At 41.4% G+C, this 22,444-nt stretch overlaps 1 protein-coding gene across 6 annotated transcripts in view; it reads right to left on the minus strand.

Annotated features, from left to right (window-relative positions):
• The window catches only part of fat3a (FAT atypical cadherin 3a), a 176,971-nt gene that overhangs the window by 74,876 nt on the left and 79,651 nt on the right, over window positions 1-22,444 (minus strand). For 4 of the 6 annotated variants that reach the window (XM_026192656.1, XM_026192657.1, XM_026192654.1 and 1 more), the window contains 6 exons: window positions 19,513-19,827; window positions 18,373-18,583; window positions 14,853-14,921; window positions 11,148-11,287; window positions 637-912; window positions 17-227 (listed from right to left, as the gene is read on the minus strand). In XM_026192656.1, the coding sequence (XP_026048441.1) occupies window positions 17-227; window positions 637-912; window positions 11,148-11,287; window positions 14,853-14,921; window positions 18,373-18,583; window positions 19,513-19,827 (1,222 nt within the window). The remainder of the gene's footprint in view (window positions 1-16; window positions 228-636; window positions 913-11,147; window positions 11,288-14,852; window positions 14,922-18,372; window positions 18,584-19,512; window positions 19,828-22,444) is intronic. The other 2 variants (XM_026192658.1, XM_026192655.1) reach the window with 1 other exon arrangement.

The raw sequence follows: 22,444 nt of genomic DNA on the forward strand, positions 1-22,444 counted from the left end.
AGTTGCCATAGCATACCTGCTTCAATAGAGTAGTGTAGCTCTGCATTCTCGCCTTTATCTTTGTCTAGGGCAGTTACCTGGACTACAGCTGATCCCACTGCTGCTGACTCATATACTGAGCCTTCATACAGAGCACTGGTAAAAATTGGTACGTGGTCATTTACATCTTCCACTTCTATTAGTACACGGACCAAATCTTTTCTGTATGGGAATTCTTGATCCTTTACCTGTGGAGAAAATGATTAAACAAACCTAAATATTTTCTTTAATGATATATATAGGATGAAGATATATGATAAGGTCAAAATAATGTCTACAAAAACAAGCCATTAGACTAGAACTGTTACTCCCTCACTTTCCTTAACCACACATATTTCTCCCGTGTTATGTAGTAGTTTAAAAATTAGATATGTAACTTCTAATGATGCAGTGAGATGTGGATACTGGTTTACTGAATGGTGTAATTTGTAAACCATGTAATTAGTCTGCTGATGTCACCAAAAGGTAGTCCAGCCCAAACAGAGGATTACTGTGTGCTTGCATAATTAAAACAGGAAAACTATCTGTATGATGAATACAATTCTATGATACAGACTTTCAGACCAAAAATAACTCATAGATTAAAGTATATCTTACAGTCACAGTGAGAATGTGTCGTGAACAGGCCTCATGGTCAAGCCTCTGAGTAGTGTAGATAGTGCCCTGGGTGGGATGAATGCGGAACAGACCCATGGTGTTTGGGTCTATGGAACTCTGCAGAGAGTAGGTCAACTGTTGATGCTTATCACGGTCAGATGCCTGAACCTGGACCACTTCAGTGTCAGGTGGTGTATCTTCAGAAACAACGACATCATAAGTTGGTTGGAAGAAGATGGGAGCATTGTCATTGCTGTCCATAACAGTAATGTGAATCTGGAACATGAGGGACATTAAAAAGAGAAAAAGGAAAGAAAGAAAGAACACACTTTAAAATTATAGATATAAACTGTTCATCTTAATGACGTCTTCAGAGTTATATAACTCAGAATTAAAGATTTTGCAACTAAACTAAAGCTTGTCAGTTCAAAATTGTTTTTTGAAACACACCACCCTCCACAACAGAATTTTTGAAAGCTGCATATTAGTGGTTTTTGAGTTGAATCTTAAGCACACAATTTTTCCCTTAAATTATCTCCAAATATAATGGCATCATGTGTGCGTGCATGATGCACGCATGACTAGCAGACTAAGCAGACATGGTGCATGACATACAGTTTACACGAGGCAATTTTATTTCTTATATGAATGTTATTTATTTTAACTGACATAAAGAGGATTTTACAAGTGATAATAATAACAACTGTACTGCATTAAAACATTCAAAACCTCTCTGGGTACATCTCAGGCCCTCTAAAGTACGGAGGCATATGTGCTTTGCTCAAATGAGCAGCAATCAGCAGTAATCAACCAAAGTAATTGTTAGTAAAAACTTGAGGAGATGAACAATTTAAACTGGTCTTATTTCCTGAAAAACATCAAAAAATGTCTTGATGCATGCTCAATCACCCAGGTAAGGAAATCACAGAAAGCTGACTCTGTTCACCTGGACATAGGAGAAATAAGTAGGAGAAATGTTTCATTACTCTTTTAAGTGATTTTTTCAATCTCAGCTGACTGCAGGTTTCCTCAGCCTTATAAACAGTACATTCGCATAATAACCAAACCTAGCACCACTGATTAACAATGGGTCATGAGGTCAGTTTCATGATTGTTAATATGCAAATTGTCATGACCATTGATCAATGACCATGAGTACTATTTACAAAGAGTTGGGGAATAGCTCACAGCATTGTATGATAGTGAAAGAGGTACACTTAGGCCCCCTCCTTGATTTAGAGATGGTCTTTCTCTTTTCACATGAATGGCCTCTTGGCAGCTGACCATGTCAGAAGCTTGCCAATCCTGGCAAAAACTAAGAACAGGGGCCCCAGCAGGCCATCTCCCAAGCCACCGTGAGCAGCCCCAAGAATCACCAAGTACCCACTTCCAGGGGGAGGCAGCAATGGCCTGCAGGGAGCGGTAGGGAGGGGAGTTACATCTCGGTCTTCTTTAGCACTAATGATGCTTGTAATAAATGTAGCCTATTTGCAGCTCTGGAGGTCAGGATCAATAAATTGAAGACTCAAATTCGCACCCTTGAAAAACCTGTAGCTTAGCCAGGCCCCTGTAGCCAGTGCAGCCGAAGGTAGCGTGGCTCCTGCCAGCTGTCTCCCAGCAGATTGTCCCCAGTAGCTGGGAAAACAGGATGGCTGGGTGACGGTGAGGAGGAAGCGCAGTCCTAAACAGAAGCCCATGGTACACCACCAACCTGTTCATGTGTTTAACTGCTTTTCCCCACTTGGCAACACTCCTGTCTGTTCTTAGACATGTGAAGCTAGAGACACCACCAACCATAGTTAATTGTCTTCCAGGTGCCAGAGCAGGCGACACTGAGGGAAATTTAAATCTGCTGGCTAAGGGTAAACATAAATTCAGTAAAATTATAATTCAAGTAGGCAGTAATGACACCCGGTTACGTCAATTGGAGGTCACTAAAAGCAGACTAATTAATGTAATAGATGTAATGTAATAGATTATCGCTCCAACTACAAATTCGAAAGTTGTCTCTTTAGACGCAGAGAATTTGACTGGGTAAATTGGAAAAATTTTTAGCAGTTTAAAGCAAATTTGGATTTGGCTCATTCTTCATAAATTGAGTCAAAATACTGTACAGCTCTCCGGATGCATCTGTTAGGACAAATTATGTAACATCCCAAAGCTTCAATCCAAAGAAAGGCACCAGACAAGGCTGCCCACTTTTCCCCTCACTTTTTGTCATTTTCATTGAACCATCAGCAGCAGCAAACTCCCAAAATGTAGCCTGATGGTGCATTACTTTTCCTTAAAAACAGCCAATTGATAATTCAGCCTGGGCAGCACGGTGGCTACACTGATTCTTTGTGTTTTTGATGATGTTCAGTTTGTCACTGGTTCATTAGTATTTTTTTTCCTTCTTTACTCACAAGTTTGCATGTGTGGAGTTTGTGTGGAGTTTGCATGTTCTCCCCATGTTTGCGTGGGTACTCCGGCTTCCTCCCACAAGCGCGAACTCAGAAGAGGGAGCAGTTAAGATAGTTTGGGTGGGCTAGGGCTGTGGCTTGCCTCAGACATAGGCAATTTGTATATTTGTTTGTGAACCTCCATCTGTTTTGTCTTTCAGGATGCATCAGTGGGGGTCATGAGACTGAGTACTGGGCCTTGTCCCCTGTGTCAATCCAGATGGTTGATGTGGACATCACTATAAATACCTCGGAGTACACATAGATAAACACAATAAACTGGACTGGGTTAAAAACACCACTGCACTATACAGGACGGGCCAGAGTCGTCTCTATTTTCTGAGACAGGAGCACGTTCAGTAAGAGACTGAGATTACCCAAAAGCGATTTATATACACTCAACAAAAATATAAACGCAACACCTTTGTTACTGCTCCCATTCCCCATGGGATGGACGTAGAGACCTAAAATTCATTCCAGATACACAATATAACCATCCCTCCCAAACAGTGGTCACAAATCAGTCCAAATGTGTGGTAGTGGGCACATCTGCTATATTGAGATAATCCATCCCACCTCACAGGTGTGCCACATCAGGATGCTGATCTGACATCATGAGTAGTGCACAGGTGTACCTCAGACTGCTCACAACAAAAGGCCACCCTGGAATGTGCAGTTTTGTCTCACAGCAAAATGCCACAGATGCCACAAGCAATGAGGGAGCGTGCAATTGGCATGCTGACAGCAGGAATGTCAACCAGATCTGTCGCCCGTGCATTGAATGTTCATTTCTCAACCATAAGTCGTCTCCACAGGCGTTTCAGAGAATATGGCAGCACATCCAACCGGCCTCACAACCGCAGACCTCGTGTAACCACACCAGCCCAGGACCTCCACATCCAGCAGGTTCACCTCCAAGATCGTCTGAGACCAGCCACCCAGACAGCTGCTGGAACAATTGGTTTGCACAACCAAACAATTTCTGCACAAACTGTCAGAAACCGTCTCAGGGACGCTCAACTGCATGCCCGTCGTCCTCATCGGGGTCTTGACCTGACTCCAGCTCGTCGCCGTAACAGACTTGTGTGGGCAAATGCTCACATTCGATGGCGTCTGGCACGTTGGAGAGGTGTGCGCTTCACGGATGAATCATGGTTCACATTGTTCAGGGCAGATGGCAGCTGAGAATGTCCCAGTTCTTGCATGGCCAGCATACTCACCGGACATGTCACCCATTGAGCATGTTCGGGATGTGCTTGACCGGCGTTTACGACAGCGTGTACCAGTTCCCACGAATATCCAACAACCTCGCACAGCCATTGAAGTGGAGTGGACCAATATTCCACAGGCCACAATTGACAATCTGATAGACTCCATGCGACGATGTGTTGCACTGCATGAGGCAAATGGTGGTCACACCAGATACTGACCGGTTCTGGGTCCCCAGACTTCCAATAGCGCAAAAAACTGCACATTCCAAGGTGGCCTTTTGTTGTGGGCAGTCTGAGGTACACCTGTGCACTACTCATGATGTCAGATCAGCATCCTGATGTGGCACACCTGTGAGGTGGGATGGATTATCTCAATATAGCAGATGTGCCCACTTCCACACATTTGGACTGATTTGTGACCACTGTTTGGGAGGGATGGTTATATTGTGTATCTGGAATGAATTTTAGGTCTCTACGTCCATCCCATGGGGAATGGGAGCAGTAACAAAGGTGTTGCGTTTATATTTTTGTTGAGTGTATATTAAAGCAGTGGTTCTCAAACTTTTCACAATGAGTACCGCCTCATAAAATATATGGCTCTTCCAGTACCACCCTTATGACTGACATTAATGTACAGTAATAAAGGCCTATTTAATACCACATACAGTTTACACGAGGCAATTCTATTTCTTATATGAATGTTATTTATTTTAACTGACATAAAGAGGATTTTACAAGTGATAATAATAACAACTGTACTGCATTAAAACATTCACAACCTTTCTGGGTACATCTCAGGCCCTCTAAAGTACGGAGGCCTATCTCCCTCACCACACTCCCTGCCGGTGGCTGATGCCCTCAGACGTTGGTGTGTTGGTGGTCCTTGTCGTCTGGGGCTGGGCGCTCATGTATGTACCGGCTCACTCCTGGTGGCCGATTGGCGGGGCCGGGTGCCTGTGGCCCGGCTGGTCTCCTTCCGGGGGGTGGGATGCCCTCAGGCCTCTGGGCCTGAAGCTCGGTCCTCTCTGGCACAGCTGGCTGCCGGCAGAGCCCGCGGGCACGCCACTGCAACCCCCTCTGGCCTCTGCTCCGTAGCTGCGGGGTGACCTCTCCTTTGGGGCTCTACTCAGCTCTTCCCAGGAGGGTGGCACGGTTCCCCCCCCCTTTGGTGGTCCTCCTCGGGTCCTTGTACTCTGGGGCCTCTGGATATCTGGGGCCTGGATCTCCTCCATACCTGCTTCATACCCTGGTGGACGGGGCTATGGCTCCCCCCACTCCCTAGCAGATCGTTACATGGAGAAACCTTTGGAATACAAGCATGCTGATCCACACAGGTGTGCACACAGGTGTACACACGGGTATTCAAAGACGCGGACTACAGCTTTCTTGGCTGCTGCCTCAAAGCACATTGTGCGCTGTCTATCTTGCGTGCTGCACAATATCGTTTATTATTTAGTATCTACTGTTATCTACTGCTAGCTAGTTTATTGTGATGGTGCTGTTTTTTTATTATGTTGCTCTTGTGTTGTTTGCTTTCTCTTCTGTTTTTTTCTCCATACAGGTGATCCAGGTGCTTTGTTTGTTTTTCTTTTTTTCTTTCTTTCTTCCCCCTTCTCACCGTCTCTTCTCCCCTTTGGTTTTCTTTCTCTCCCTCTCTTTCTTTCATTCTTTCTCCCTGTCCTATCCCCCAGTCATGTCTGTCCCGTTTGTAGCAACTGAAAATAAAATAAATTCATAATTATAATAAAGGTCAATCAAATGGACCAATATGGCAAGGCCATGATGATCCACTTGGTAAAATAAATCCGCTTGGCATCTTTCTTGGCCTTAAGACAACAATTCTGATGGCTAAAGATCCAAACGGGACACAAAAAAATAAATAAATAAATAAATAAATAAAACATTCACAACAGGTGGGATATCCAATCTTTAAGTGATGACCTGATGAAACCTGCTTCCCGGTCCAAACTACGCTACATTTATTATGGCTGTTGTGTTTTTACCATGTTTTAATGCTTTATATTTTGTTCTATTTAATCTGAACAAGCCCCTAAAAAAGTCAGTGATCACTGCTGGGCTCTCTCGGTTTTTATCTTCACTATTCCTTTTAAAGCTCAGTTTTCAAAACCTTACAATGTAACTACAGCCCAGCCCATGCAGCAGTATATTAATGACTAAACTTATATTGCAGTTGTTCTCCTGACTGAAGTTTGGTCTGTTAACAGCACCCTGCCATGCAATTACATTTGTTCCTAACCATAGGGAACCCTCACTGAGTGGAAAAAAAGTTAGTATTCATCCTCCAGCTTCACTGTGTTTATATTATGCCATAACCACAGTTGTGTAGCTAGCCACTACGCAGCACATCATTATATACCAGCTAGCCAAACTTCAGTAACTCTACAAACGCCACTGCTGTTTAGTTTTCTGTCTTCATTTGTGCCGGAAGTGATAGCAGAGCTGTACTGTACGTTTTAATTTTTGCTGTGGCGATTAAGCTGCCGGATTTTTGGCTTCATGACCCTCCTTCATGGTTTGTGCACGTCGAAACTCAGTTTGCTCTTCGTGGCATTTTGGCCAACGACACAAAATACCATCATGTGTTGCTGGATCTGTTGTTCACCCACCGTGTGATGACCCTCCTCTGGGATCCCCCACCCAAGGGAAATACATCGCTCACAAGGGCTGCTGCTGTGGTGCTACTCCCTCTCCAATGCAGAGCAGGCGAGAAACTCCTCTCTCTCGGGCCTGGGTGATGGTACTGGACTTGAGGTCACGGAGAGCACGTCGTCCTTGCTAGGAACGGATGACGGTGGATTCCTCTTCACTCACGTCTTCCTACAACAGTTGCCGGTGCGAGCTGGCCTCGCCAACTCCCCGCTGCTGGCCGCGAAGGATTACCACTCACTTGCAGAAGAAGTGAATCGCATTCTCCTGGATACTAGGAGCTTCGGCATCCAGGCAAAAGTTCCAGACTCACCGATGGCATCTCCCGCGCCCCCACCGATTCTCCCGGGGGCCTCAAACTCATCAGTGGTGGCCAGTGTTGGGAAGGTTACTTTTAAAATGTATTCCATTACAGAATACAGAATACATGCCCCAAAATGTATTCTATAAGCCGAAAAGTAGCTTTACTTTGTTGTGTGGGTCAACTTTTCTTGCGAGAGACAGAGAGAGGCGTTGAAAGGCTGCTCCAACAGAACTTATTGTTTTCGGAGGAAAACACAAACACGGTGTACAGTCGAGTCTTAATAGCTTACTTAAAACTGGGCTCGTCAGGCAGTAGAGCTGGGTGATATGAGATTTTTTCATATCACGATGTTTTTTTCATTTCAGGCGATAACGATATCTATCACGATATAAGCCAAATAACTATATTTGTAAGATTTAAATGTGCCGTTGCTCACAAGTAAAATGTGAAATAATCAGCAGCTTGTTTTTATTTAAATATTTATTTCCCATAATAAGTTCAACAGGGTAGATGTACTTAAGGAACATGAGACCTTTTCAGATAAATAAAGGCAAATATTGCAAACTACACAAAAGGCAGCCGCTAAAGCGTTTAAGTTTCAAAATAGAACAAACGAAACAGACTAAATTGTCAATTCCACTTAGAAACAAAATATTAATTCTAAAAATAAATCTTAGTTTGTTTTACAGAAGAACAGACAAAACTGACTAACTTTTGTCAATATCAAATAAACTGAGAACTAAAAGGAAATTCTCAATCTCTCCTTGTTGTATAGCTTAGCTTTTCAAACAGTTTTAACAGTTACTTTAGTCTGACAAAAGCCGAATGACGAATTAGCGCTTCCAGTCAGAGACTGAGGCTACGTCCACACGTACACAGGTATTTTTGAAAACGGAGATTTTCCGTTTCCGTTTTAAAAAATAATCCCGTCCACACATAAAGGGAGAAATGAAGGAAAACGCTGCTATGAACATGCCAAAGCAGCAGGTGGCGCTAGATTCCTAACCGTGCAGAAATGTTGGCCAATCAGAAGTCTAGAAGCCTCGGTGGGAAAAAGTAAACAAAGCTGGGGCATAGAAGCAGAACCGAGTCGTATGTGTGGAGGGAGAGTAACTGTGTGTATATGTAAGCATTTAAACACTGCAGAGAGTAGAATTAACAGTAACAGTATTGTAGAAATTCATTTCTCCGAAACAATAACGTGGCACACAGTGTGACGCATGCACCAGTTTACTGTATTTCCAGACTTGCTTTCGGCACAATTTACAGTGCGCGCTACTCTGTTTTTTGTCAGACTTGAAATAGCCGAAATACCTTCACACTACGGAACTTCTATGGCTCTTCCGTTTGACAATCTCTCCGGCATTGGAACCATCATCTGTTTTCTCTTCGGTCACGCTCGGTTGATTTTTCTAGTCGGCACACTCATTTCCGCCATTATGCGCTGGCTCCATTACCCGCTGGCTGCTTCCCAAACAAACACACGTGCGGCTTGGCACTTGTGCTGTACGTAACAAGTCACGCGACGTGACGCTGCGGCTGTGATTGGTTCGGCTCTGCGCTACTTAATTTGGATCGGCAGACCTTTTTTTTTTTTTTAAGAGGACAAGAGCGGCGAGGTCTATCGCGATAGCTTAATTTCTCTATCGAGTAAAAGTTATATCGCGATACATATCGTTATCGTTCTATCGCCCAGCTCTAGTTGTAAGATATTGTATTATTTAATTTGTTCAGTCTGTTATTGTTATTGTCTTGGAGCAACTGTAACCCACATAATTTCCTCGGGTATAATTAAAGTATTCTGATTCTGACCCTTGTTTCTGCCTGTAGTACTGACCGTTGTATGTGAAATATATGGAATGAAGACAAAGTTCCTAAAGCAAACACACTTGGTTGGTGCTAAGTGTGGTCCTGTTCCTTAGGTTGGGGTCATCCTGTAATCTCTTAAAAACTACTTCTACTGCTTTAGTGACTGGAAGACAAGTGAAGAGAGATGTAACATCATACGAGACCATTGTTTCATCTGCCTCCATGATGACATCGCTCACCCTTCTCAACAAAATCCAAGGTGTTCTAGATGTGGTGTTTAGAGCTGCCTACCAATGGGTTGAGGATCAAAACTAAAAACCTTGAGATGTTATAGGTGACCGAGTTGAGCATACAGACAATTGGTCTTAAAGGTACAAACTGTTTATTAGCAAGAGAAGCCTACAGAGAGTCTATGGTGCTCCTCTTGGGAAAGCAAATGTGTTTGACACAACAAAGCATTCAGACCAGATTCTTTGGTTGTGGTCTGAAGGGGTGTTGCACCAAGAACCTCCTTGGGATTGGTTTGGTCAATAGGAAATGGTTGCAGTTACCTGTTGTTTGCATGGAAGATGCTGATTTGTCCACAAATACTTACCATTTACTCTATGAGCTTAAGTACCCGGGCCTCCACCAGATATTCCTAGTCTGTTTTCCAGGTATATCTGGCATTCTTCCTAGCCTACTGACCCAATTCATCACTAGATAGTCATGAGTTGACAGCTCTTTCTCCTTATCCAAATGTCCAAAACAAATGACCTCAGATCAGATAATATATATTTAAAAAAAAACAGATCACTGAAATTTGGCATAAGGTGCTATGATACCAAGTACACCACTTTAGATTCAAACATGGTGTTTTTTATGGCCAACCCATACCTATGACGGAAGTCCAATAAAAAACAAACAAACACAACACTGGTTTATCAGGCTATTCCTCCCAAGCACACCTTTCCAGCTCCATATTTGCACACATGAGTGAAAAAATCTCTTGGGAGAACTATGAATTCCCCAGACAGACTAACTAAAGACTCAAAGAAGGCTGGGAATTCTGAACTATTGTTCTGGGCATGGACAGAGGTAATGTGGTGGTGGTCTTTAGCCAGGGACTTGTGAGTGTCCTCACACCCACCCAGCTACTCTCACCACAGGCCACTCCAGAAAATGATTACAGTCCAGCCATTCTCCAGGAGTATGGTTCCAGAACCCTTACTATACACTGAGGTATATTTATTCGGTAGCACTCCATGTCCTGCACTTGCTCAGATTCCTTCCCCACCAGTGACGTGATGTTCCACATCCCCAAAAACGAATGTATTACAGAGGATACACAGGCCCAGGACTCCACGTTTGTCTACCACCCTGCCTAAGGAATCTATTGTAATCCAAATGTCAGAATTATTATGGAAGGTATTTCTAAATAAGGGGACCAGTCTGAATAGTCTGAATAGAAACACTAATTGTTCTTTTCATTCCTATCCTCTGTAAACCCAGTGGAATGGTAAAATAAAGTTCTTACAACTTACACTTCTTGTCATTACAAACATGATGGGAGTGGAAACTGGTGACATAATCACAACCTCTAACTTACTGGTTTGCATTACTGGACATTTCTGGTAAATGGGTTGGTTCTTATATAGCATTTTTCTACTCTACTGGAGCATTCCAAGCACTTTATAAAACATGTTTCTTTCATTCATACCCATTAATACAAGCACTTTTTTCTCTGCTTTTTCTACCTAAATGCTATCTAACTTTTTTTTTTTTCTATCTAACATTCATACACATTTACAGTCCTGCTCTACCTCCTGAGCTGCAGCCACCCCAATGTATCACACAATCTTTCTGTTCCATGAATTTACATGTAAATAATTTAGCTGAAATATTTTCATGTCCCTAAACATGATTTTTATCTATCTGGTCATATGTACCAATTCCTATCTGGTGAATATTTTCCAATTTTAAAAGGCAATAAAGTCCACATTTTGAAATTTTTTCCACGTTTTGACACAAGACTGTGCTACAAAATCAGTTGAAATGTACCAAACTGTAGGCAACGCTGAAATAAAGGAAAAGTGGTACCTGGGTATATGCAGTGTTGGTGCCATCTGTAGCCTGCACTGTCATGTTGTAGAAGGAGCACTGTTCAGCATCAAGAGGTTTGGCAATGATGATGGTGCCCACAGTCTTCGCTACATCAAACACACTGTCACTGTTCCCACCTGCACCACAGCACAAATGTCAAGCAAGAAAGGATGGCCAAAAAATGCAGCTCATACCTACTTTGAATGCACACGAGTTATGATGAATATGTGAATAAACACAAAAACCACACAATTTTATTTTGTGGATCAGTGGGTTCCAGTCATGTAAAACATGCGTATGCGTTACTGAGTCCTGAAATGCATGAATTGTTTTTTGGGTTTTTTTTGTACAATCCTAATCAGTAAATTAACCAGTGCAGTGTTGGGATAAGGGCAGAGAACATGACTAGAGACCATTGCCTAAGAGTTTGTGATAGTGCAAAGGAGGAAAGGATGGCTGCTGACAGGTTTAAGCTCTTCCATCACACACAAACACACATCACAAACTCCTATACACCACAGATTACATATAATAATATATAATATACAGCATATGCTATAAAATGCCAATATGAAGCAAGAATCACAGTAACACACTAAAGCAACAAGCAAAAACACTTTCCATGCTGGTAGTACCCCTCCCTTTTGCTTAGAGTGTGCTGCAGTTTGAGTGTGTTATTGCAAAAATTTCTCATCTATTTTTGTTTTTGGCTATTTTTCCTAGTTTTTGTTTGCTTTGTGAAGTTGGTGGACTAGGGTGTTGGGAAATGGGGGCAGCTGACTAGCAATCATGCCATGAAGCTGGTTCTAGCTGTCAGCTGCTCAGTGGGGGATTATAACGCGCCTGTGGGTGAGTTGGTTAGGTATGGAGGTATGGAATCAATCTCCCAAATGACTAATGCAGTGGCGATGTTTCTGGACAGCACAAATTGTATCAAGTTGTTGACAGCGGTGGAGTGATTAAAGACACCCTCACTCCTGTTCTCTCTCTGGTTAATCCTATTTTGTCACCATCCTGCTCCACCTTTCATCAAGAATGAAGTGTTAGAGGAAGAGTTATCTAGTCTCCTTTAAACTATTTAACTATTTTACCACAAAGAGATAAATAGCGTAATTAAAATTATTGATGTTACATCAAAAGGAAGATCTCACTCAGTCTGGGGAGAGTGAGGGAGATGGCAGTGGCACTGCTGTCACATTTTCTTGCCTTGGTGGCAAAAAGACTTGCAGAGTAGCTGGATTCTAAGGAAGGTTTGCTAGCCCTCAGGCCATCCCTCCATTCTGCAAACCGCCAGATTAAAATATAAGAAATGACACAAATAACAATCAAAGTGCAATCAAAAGAGAGAAAAAGATGAAGGGGATGGACTGACAGTGAACATGTAGAGAAAGGTGAACAGTATTAATTAATATTATATTAAATGCTCATAATTTGCTGACAGATGTATTTATTTTATTCTTATTTTTAATAATTATGATGTGTATTGAATAACCCTCAGCTTTGTTTGCTTGTTGCATATTGTCTCTTTTACCCCAGGAAGGGGTTAAATGAGAATGAAAAATAGAGTAAAAAAAAAAAAGTAAAGTAAGAACAATAGCAAGCCGGTGGTGAATGGGTGAATGTAGGTATCAAGAGGCTAAGCAAAAGACCAGTGGGGGAAAAAAGGAATGGAGAGATGCAGGTATAACAAAGAAACAAATGGGACAGAGTAGCTGAATCTGTGTGTGTGTGTGTGTGTGTGTGTGTGTGGGGGGGGGGGGGAGTATCATTCTAGTTTTCTAGTTTTTTGTTGTTATTGTTTATTTATCAAATTAATTCAATTTATAGAATGCCAAATCACAACAACAGATACCTCAAGGTGCTTTATATGGCAAGGAAAATGATCTTACATTAATACAGTTATATAATACAATCAGAATATCCCTATGGACAAGCACTTTGGTGAGAGTGGGAAGGAAAGACTCCCTTTTAACAGGAAGAAACCCCCAGCGGAGCCAGCCTCAAGGAGGGGCAGCCATCTGCTGCTTTTTGTTTTATTTGGAACATTATGCTTCACCTATGTGTACTTTGCCACCGGCCATTATAAATGGCTCACCTTTAGTTCACCCAAGTTAGTATTAATGGCCCAATGAAGCTTTCTGGAGCATTGGAGCCTATATTGAAAAAAGGGATCATTACTCAAAGCTTTTCACCACAGTCCTCTTTTGTGGCATCTGGTGGCCCAAAATATGAAGAACAGCTTAAATCTACAATTTAAAATTAACTGCTTCATTATGATTCCCCACTCTATACAGCTGAGTTGACAGCCTCTGTTTAATATTATGTGACAATTCTGTCTGATATCAGGCTACCATTGTGGTGCATTGAAGATGTCTTGATGCTCTCTCAATCATCCAGGTAAGTAAACCCCAATAGGCTGATTCTGTTTATCTGGACGTAGCATTTTCAGTGGGAAAAATATTTCGTCACTCATCCAAGTGACTTCTTCAGTCTGAACTGACTGCTGGTTTCCCCAACCTTATAAAAAGTACATTGCATAATGACTGAAACTAGCCCACGCAACAATGGGCTGGGAGGTCAGTTCCTTGATGCAAATTCTCATGACCACTGATCAACAACTACTGGACAGCTGGACATTTGTCAAAGCTAGGAAGTCACCTAAAGAAAGCTCCAGCCAATCCAAGAGAGAAGGACAACTGCTGCCAACACGAAAAACCTGTAGTGATCTCGTACGTGTCAGGAGTATCAGAACAGCTGAAACGCATTTTTTCTAAACACAGCACCTCTGTGATTTTTAAACCCCAAAAAACACTGCGCCAAAAATTGGTCTACCCTAAGGATTGGGTCCCCTGACACAAACAGAGTAATATAGTGTACGTTGTTAAGTGCCAGGAGGATTGCAATGATTTATACATCGGCGAAACCAAAAAACCTCTAGTGAAGCAGATGGCACAACAGAGAAGAGCTTCCTCGTCAGGCCAGGACTCCGCACACCATTTGCACCTACAGGCCAGTGGACACTCTTTCAATGATGAGGATGTACACATCCTGGACAAGGAGGAACGCTGGTTTGAGCAGGGAGTCAAGGGGGGCATTTACGTGAAAAGGGAAAGACCATCTCTGAAATGTGGAGGGGGCCTGAGGGTAGATTTTTCACCATTTTTACAATGCTGTAATTGCAGCCATTTCCCCAACTTTCTGTGAATTGTACTCATGTCCATTGATCAGTGGTCTTTGATCAATGGGCTTTGGTCAGTAGTTGTTCATCAACTGTCATGAGAATTTGCATATTAAAGATCAAGGAACTGCGCTTCCAGTCCATTGCTCCTTCGGTGAGCTAGTTTCAGTCATTATGCAAATGTACTGTTTATAAGGTTGGACAAAAAAAATGTTTCCCTTTTTTTTCCCCTTTTTGTATTGTTTTACTAAACCTGCATCCCTTCAACTAATCTTGGCTACAACAGTCCATCCATCTCTCTCTCTCTGCCTCACACATACACAGAGAGAGACACATACACACATGCGCACATTCGAAAAACCAGCCACATCCAACTAATCAGTTATAGCACAGGCACCACAAGCACAGATAACAAGCAGAGGGGTGCATCATTGGTGCAAAAACAGTAAAATAAAGAATGACAGAAAAATAATGAAAATAGGGTGCTGAGAAGGCAGAAAATAGCAGTAGTGGAAGGGAGATACCTTCTGAGGAACAGTTCCTGCCACAAGTGCTCTGCAGAATATAGAACATCTCACGGAAAGACCTGGGACCTTATGGGCATGAAGCATTGAGAAGAGACAGGAAAGATGAGGTGAGACAGAAAGGTCAGAGAGCCTCCAGGGGAAGGACAAAAGAAAGGAGAAGAACTATCTGGGTTTATACAGTGCTGTGCAAAAGTATTTGCCTTTATCCTGATTCCTTATTCTTTTGCATATTTGTCACTAAATGATGATTGCATTTATTACGGGCCATCAGAATTAGAATACTTTATTAATCCATAATGACATTATATGGCACCCAAACCTACCTAGCTCTGTGTGCAAAAGTAATTGCCTCCCTTGTTAAATCATGAATTAACTATCATTAACCAGTGTGGCGGGGCATGGTGTTATGGTATGGCTGCAGGGGAGGCTGACACACCGGAGCTCCATCAGTTCATCATGCCTCCCCTGCAAAAGACTTGCTGGGACCTGAGGTTGTGGTTGTTGTGTGGGGTGTAGCCGAAAAGCAGCAACTGAATAAAAAGTGCTAAAAAGAGCAAACTATGTGGTCAGGTCCGTCATTCCTGTGCCACACTGAGTTTAGTTTCATTAGACACACTCAGGTCTGATTACTGATGAATCAAGCACAGAAATGAAAAAGAACCTGTCCAACAAAGTGATGTACGTTAAGGTCTCAAGTAGCAACACATCATACCACTATCTGAAGAAACAGTTGAGAAACAAAGCTATTGACATCTATCAGTCTGAAAAAGGTTACAGAGCAAATTGTAAGGTTTTTAACCCATTCTGATATTAACATGTATTTAGAAAGGCTGAAAGGTTTACTGGATGATCACTTGGGGCAAAATTGTATATTTTATGCGTGTAGTTTATCCATCAGAAAATGCTTTTTTGCTTGAAGTTATTGAAGTTAAAATAATGTACAGGGTGGGCCATTTATATGGATACACTGTAATAAAATGGGAATGGTTGGTGATATTAAAGTCCTGTTTGTGGCACATTAGTATATGTGAGGGGCAAACTCCTCAAGATGGGTGGTGACCATGGTGGCCATTTAGAAGTCAGCCATCTTGGATACAACTTTTGTTTTTTTCAATAGGAAGAGGGCCATGTGACACAAATTGGTAATGTCACAAGAAAAACAATGGCGTGCTTGTTTTCAACATAACTTTATTCTTTCATGAGTTATTTACAAGTTTCTGACCACTTATAAAATGTGTTCAATGTGCTGCCCATTGTGTTGGATTGTCAATGCAACCCTCTTCTCCCACTCTTCACACACTGATAGCAACACCGCAGGAGAAATGCCAGCACAGGCATCCAGTATCCGTAGTTTCAGGTGCTGCACATCTCGTATCTTCACACCATAGACATTTGCCTTCAAATGACCCCAAAGATAAAAGTCTAAGGGGGTCAGATCGGGAGACCCTGGGGGCCATTCAACTGGCCCATAACGACCAATCCACTTTCCAGGAAACTGTTCATCTAGGAATGCTCGGACCTGGCACCCATAATGTGAGTTTTTCTTGCTGGAAAAATTCATTGAGTTTATTGATGAAGAATGGACCTACTATCGTTGTACCCCATATACCACACCAAACCATCACTTTTGTTGTTCCAACAGTCTTGGAGGGATCCATCCAATGTGGGTTAGTGTCAGACCAATAGCGGTGGTTTTGTTTGTTAACTTCACCATTCACATAAAAGTTTTTCTCATCACTGAACAAAATCTTCTGCGTGAACTGAGGGCCCTGTTCCAATTTTTGTTTTGCCCATTCTGCAAATTCTTTGCACCGATCTGGGTCATCCTCGTTGAGATGCTGCAGTAGCTGGAGTTTGTAAGGGTGCCATTTGTGAGTAGCTAATATCTGCCGAAGGGATGTTTGATTAATGCCACTCTCCAGTGACATGCGGCGAGTGTTACACTGTAGGCTCTTGCTGAATGAAGCTAGGACAGCCACTGATGTTTCTTCATTAGTGACAGTTTGCTCTGAAATCTGCTGCAATGACCCGGTTACTGCGTTCACCAGATATCAACACAATTTCGATCCGCTCCTCACGTGTTAACCTCTTCAACATGTCAATGGCTGTGAACAAAGAGAAACTTATAAATAACTCATGAAAGAATAAAGTTATGTTGAAACCAAGCACACCATTGTTTTTCTTGTGACATTACCATTATTGGTAATGTGACACATCAAACTTATGTTTGATGTGTCACATGGCTCTCTTCCTATTGAAAAAACAAAAGTTGTATCCAAGATGGCCGACTTCTAAATGGCCACCATGGTCACCACCCATCTTGAGGAGTTTGCCCCCTCACATATACTAATGTGCCACAAACAGGACTTTAATATCACCAACCATTCCCATTTTATTACAGTGTATCCATATAAATGGCTCACCCTGTACATTGGAAATAACATGAAAGTGCAGTTGTTTTTTATTGCATCATCAGCTGGGATTCCTGGTCTGTGTCTTTTGCCAAATTTACAAGTGATGATCACATATACCCATGATCACACACACTACATGGTCTTTCAGTTGACTTACCTGTGCTGCTGTAATGCTAAATATTCTATGTTTTATCCTTTTTTTCCTTTTTAAAAAAAAAATTAAATAAAATGTTTACCTTCTTCATATTGTTTCCTAAATAACTAAAACACATTTTTTCAAGTTTCAGATTATGAGAAACCATCATTACACACAAATGAAGTGAGAAAAATGTGTTTGAAGTGAGAGTGACATGGACAGAAAACAGAGAAAAAATACAAAGAGAGGCAGAGCTAAGGAGAGCCAGGAGCACAAGTCAGAAGGTATCTCCAGGTTAATGTACACTGACTAGAAAGACAAAAAGTGTATTGTGGGAATGTCTGTCGTCCCCTGTCGCATTTATCTATATATTTTGGGCTGATTGGAGCCAACAATACATCACAGCTAGAGACCTGTCAGAGTACAAATACGGTCTTTTTTTGTTTGTTTGTTTTAAATACATTACTCACTCTCTAAAGTCTAATTGTTTTTGATCTGGTAATTTGTGCTGCTTCTGATACAATGTGGGTTGTTACTGCAATGAACTTGGCTAAACTATGTTTATTAATTAACACAGTTTTAGTTGATCACTCCCCTCTAGTTGACATTTGTTTTGTGATAGCAGCATAATATTAAATTGCCCTGCTTAGTAAATATAGCTGTGAATACTTCAATGAAACAATCCTTTTTTTTTAAAACAAAGAGAGAAAAATAAACAAATGTATCTAATTTAAGTTTCATCCTGATTTTAATCCATATTAGACTACCAACAGATTACTTGAACTGGGATCTGAGAAGCTGTCACTATGGTAACTGGGATGGGGAGAACATACCATGCAGACCACTGTGTCTGAGCTGTACCTAATTTATACCAACACAACATGCATCAAACCTGAGCACACCCTTCCTTACACAACAAAACCCTCAAGTGGTTTACGAAGCATACTCCATTACAGGGGCATTTTACCTGTGATGTCAAACCACAAAGGGGTGGAGCTCTGCTGCATAGATACCACACCCACAATCTCAGCCACCCTGTCATTCTCCATCACAGTGAAATTGTAGAATGGTTCATCAAAAATCAGCGGTAGAGTGAGAGCTGGCGGTCGGCGGATCCACTCAATGTGCAGTCGCGCTGTGGAGGATTTCTGAGGACGTCCATTGTCTGTTGCTTTGATCTGAACATAGAGGAAAAGAAAGGCAAAGGGTCTTTTGCAGACTGAAATATTTCCATATGCTATGATACAATATACCCCACAACTATATCACGCCATTCTTGAAGTCCACAGTATTCATCACTTTAAACGTTAACGTGTTTGCTGTGTTTTCGGTTTTTAGCTGGCATCAAATACAGACCTTCCACAAGTTGAAAACTTAGATTTCCTTATTTGTTTTGGTATGCTGGTTGATTATTTCTTTGTTGTAACAACACTTCTTGCCATGGTCACAATAAACAGGCATCGGAAACCTTGCCACATTTGTAAGGAAAATGCATTTGAGGGTTTAGGAGCAGAGTTGAGTAAATGGGTTGTGCCCTTGAAAAACTTCCAAACAGCTTATTCTGTTATTGACTCTTGTTTGGCATTCTTTATTAGATTAAATGGGGACTCAGTAGCATGTGGAAAAACCACACACAGCCACAAGAGCCTGGCACCTTATTCTCATGCTGGTCACCAGCTTGGTCACACACTGCTGTGAGATGGCATCCCATTCTTCAATCAGCATTTTTGAAGAATGCTATTCTTTTGTCAGAAGCCAGATAACAAAACTAAAATCAGTGTGCATCAATTAAATAAGCACCAAACTCTGTTATTTTGAGTGCTGTTCAGGCAACCTTAATGATGAAGAAATATTTTTAAAGAGCATTTCCTAAAATCAAGATCATCAAGAAAAACAAAAGTAAATACACAATGAATCTTTTACACACATTCCCTAGATTCAGAGAATATGTTCTCCTGATTGTAGAAATGGACAGACCTGCCTCAAACAAGTCCTTCACAACAAAGATTAAGCGATTAATTTATGATTTGGAGTTTAGAAAATACAACTTAAATGTTCTTGAACTCACAGAGCAGACATGTTTAACAAATTTTTAAAAAATTCATACAGTCAGGATGTCGTAGCTCCCTGCACTGAAGGCCTTGCGTGAAGATACCACTGCTGTCTTGGGGTCGATGAAGAACTTCCCATCCTCATTGCCATCCACAATGCTGTAGGAGAGGTCACAGTTTGGCCCATCATCGCGGTCATAGGCAAACACCCGATAGATTGGTTCTCCCTTCTTTCTACGCTCCCTCTCTGGAAGTTTGACTTGATACACCTTCTCAGGAAATATGGGCTTGTTGTCGTTTTCATCCAGGACTTGAACTATCACCCAAACAGTACTTTGCTTGGGATTAGGGCCACCATCTGACACCAACACCTGTATGGGCAGAAAGGCTTGTTCAAAAATATATACAGTGTTCCTAATCACAAACTTGATCTTTCATGACACATAAGCAACCATGCTGTTCTAGTAGAGATTGTCTCCCAAACATTAATTAGTAAATTAGTCCATTTGTTCACTTTATTTGTTTGTTTTGCAGTTTTCTTCATTAATATAATTCATTAATCATTTGGTTAAACCTAACTGATATTATCAGGCGCGCACATAGTAGCATTGTGTGGTTTTTCTAAAAATGTTTTGTTATATTAATTATGTTTCTCTTTCTTTGAGTTACCTGGTTTTGGGTGGTGGCTGTTTCCTGGTCTGGGAAAAAGGTGTGGCTGAGGACTCTGAGAACAAAATGCCTGCTCAGCAGGACAGACCATGTGGTTATCAGGAACAGGGTTATTTTAGGTTTAGTTAGGTTATTCTGTGCTTAGTTAATATTAAAGTGTTTTGGTTTTCCCCCCTATTGTGTGAAAATGGTTTGGTCAAACCACTATAAAAGCTACTTTCATGTGTCTTTGTAATTAGGTCAGTTTGTGAGTTAAGTTGTGTCCACTTTGTTTAAGTTTCTGGAAATTACTTTTTGTAGAGTTATATTCGGTTGACCTCTTTTATGGGCCTTCTAATTATGTTTTTGAATTTTGTCATTTTTGAACTTTTTGAGGGTTAAAATAAAGAAAACCCTTTTTGAAGACATTTTTTTTTGCCTGTGTCCTCTATGCCTTGGCTGCTTGGTCCCTCACAATTAGAAAGTGCAGCTTATTGAGACCAATAGTTAGTTTTAAAATTAAGTGACTGCCAGAGTGAAATTTAGAAGAGGTTGGATAGATAAAGCATTGTTGGGACAAAATATCTGATATGCAGTCACTATTACATAGTTTGAAGTATTTAAAAAGAACAACCCAAATATTTTGTTCTTGGCTTCTAATCAAACATCCTGACTCACTATACTGCACTTTGTGCAGGTGACTACGCAGAGCAGGTGCGATCTAGCAGAACAGAAATAGCGCTAAACAGTCTACTGAAGATGTTATCGCCATAGCAACTCCATTTTCAGCCATTTGGACCACTGACAGAACTAGAGGATGCTCTTTGTTGACTTTAGAACTGTCTTTATTACCATCATCCCAAATATTTTAGTCAGAAAACACACTGGCTTTGTCCCAACCATCCACACCTGCATCAAGGACTTTTTGACTCAATATGTCAAATTTCCTCCACCTTCCTCGCCTGCCCCCCATACTTCCTTCCTTCCATTACATTGAAGACTGGAGTTCTTAGAGGTTGTGCTCTCCTTTGTACACTGTACACCTTCACATTTATCTAGCATTATTAAATTTGCTGATGACACAACTGTTCTTGGGCTTATCTCAGGAGAATATCAGTCAGCATTAATAGATGAGACACAGTAGCTATCAGGATAGTGCTCAGTGAATAATCTGGTATTGCAGACCAAAGAGCTGATATGGACTACAGGACAAAGCATTACTCAAACCAAGGCACACTCATTATTATGGGTAGCATTTCAATTAAAATTTAAGGAGCTCCAGTTAGGGAAAATTGTCCTCAAACAAAGGTATTTGTATTTGTATTTTAACTCAATGCAATACATTTTGAAATAGGCTAATAGTCAACAACTGGATGTCAGTGAAAGAAAGCACATACAATTCAATAGTCTAATTCTGATACCCTTACTGGACGTAACATCACAAAGTGAAGATAACCATCGAGTCTATTAAGGAGATGGTGCTGGACCCCCAAGCAGTAGGAGACCACAACCCACTGTTTATCCATAATGAAGAAATCAATCATATCAAATCCTAAATTTATCTTGGGATTCAACTTGATTATCTCTTCAGTTGCAATGACCACAATGTGTTCTCGTTTTGTTTTTTGTTTGTTTGTTAGTTAGTTTGTTTTTAACACAGACTAAAGGTGTTTGAAAAAGAGAAAAAAAATTGACTTCACTTGACATAATCAGAAAATAATGTTTCAGTTCTATCAGGCTGTACTGGAAAGCATCATAGGGTGTGGCATATTATCATGCAGGGCTCTAGACTAACTTTTTGCCATGGGCGCACCGGTACGCCTAACTTTAAAAAGTTAGGCGCACGGTAGACTGGTGGGTAATAAGCGAATGAATAATGCAGAAAACAGAGATTTGAGACGGGAAACTGTTCTTGAAGTACAGAGAGAGAGAGAGCTGTGCATGAAGTGTGATTTTTATCGTGGTGGAGGCAAAACAGCAGTGATTCCATTACGACATTTATCAAATATGAAGCGTAGTTTGCTGCTTCTTTTGCTGCTCGCTCGGTGAATTTTGGTTGGAGAGAGACAAAACCTCCAGCTCAGAATCAACGCAAAAAGACGTAAACACTGCGTAAACACATCAGAATCGGTGAGCCCTGACGGTGTGTCCGTCAAAATTTGGTCTAGAGCCCTGTCATGGTATGGCAATTGCTCTGTGCATGCAAAATCTAATCTGTTGTGTCTGGTGCGGTCTGCCATGAAGGTGACTGGGAGGACTGAAGATCTTTCCCACCCCTGCATTTACAACCAGTCGGTAATCAGACAGGCCCAGCGGGTTCTGTCAGATGCATTACATGTC

Source organism: Astatotilapia calliptera, chromosome 14, assembly GCF_900246225.1.
Source record: "Astatotilapia calliptera chromosome 14, fAstCal1.2, whole genome shotgun sequence".
In the NCBI taxonomy this organism is placed as follows: Eukaryota; Metazoa; Chordata; class Actinopteri; order Cichliformes; family Cichlidae; genus Astatotilapia; species Astatotilapia calliptera.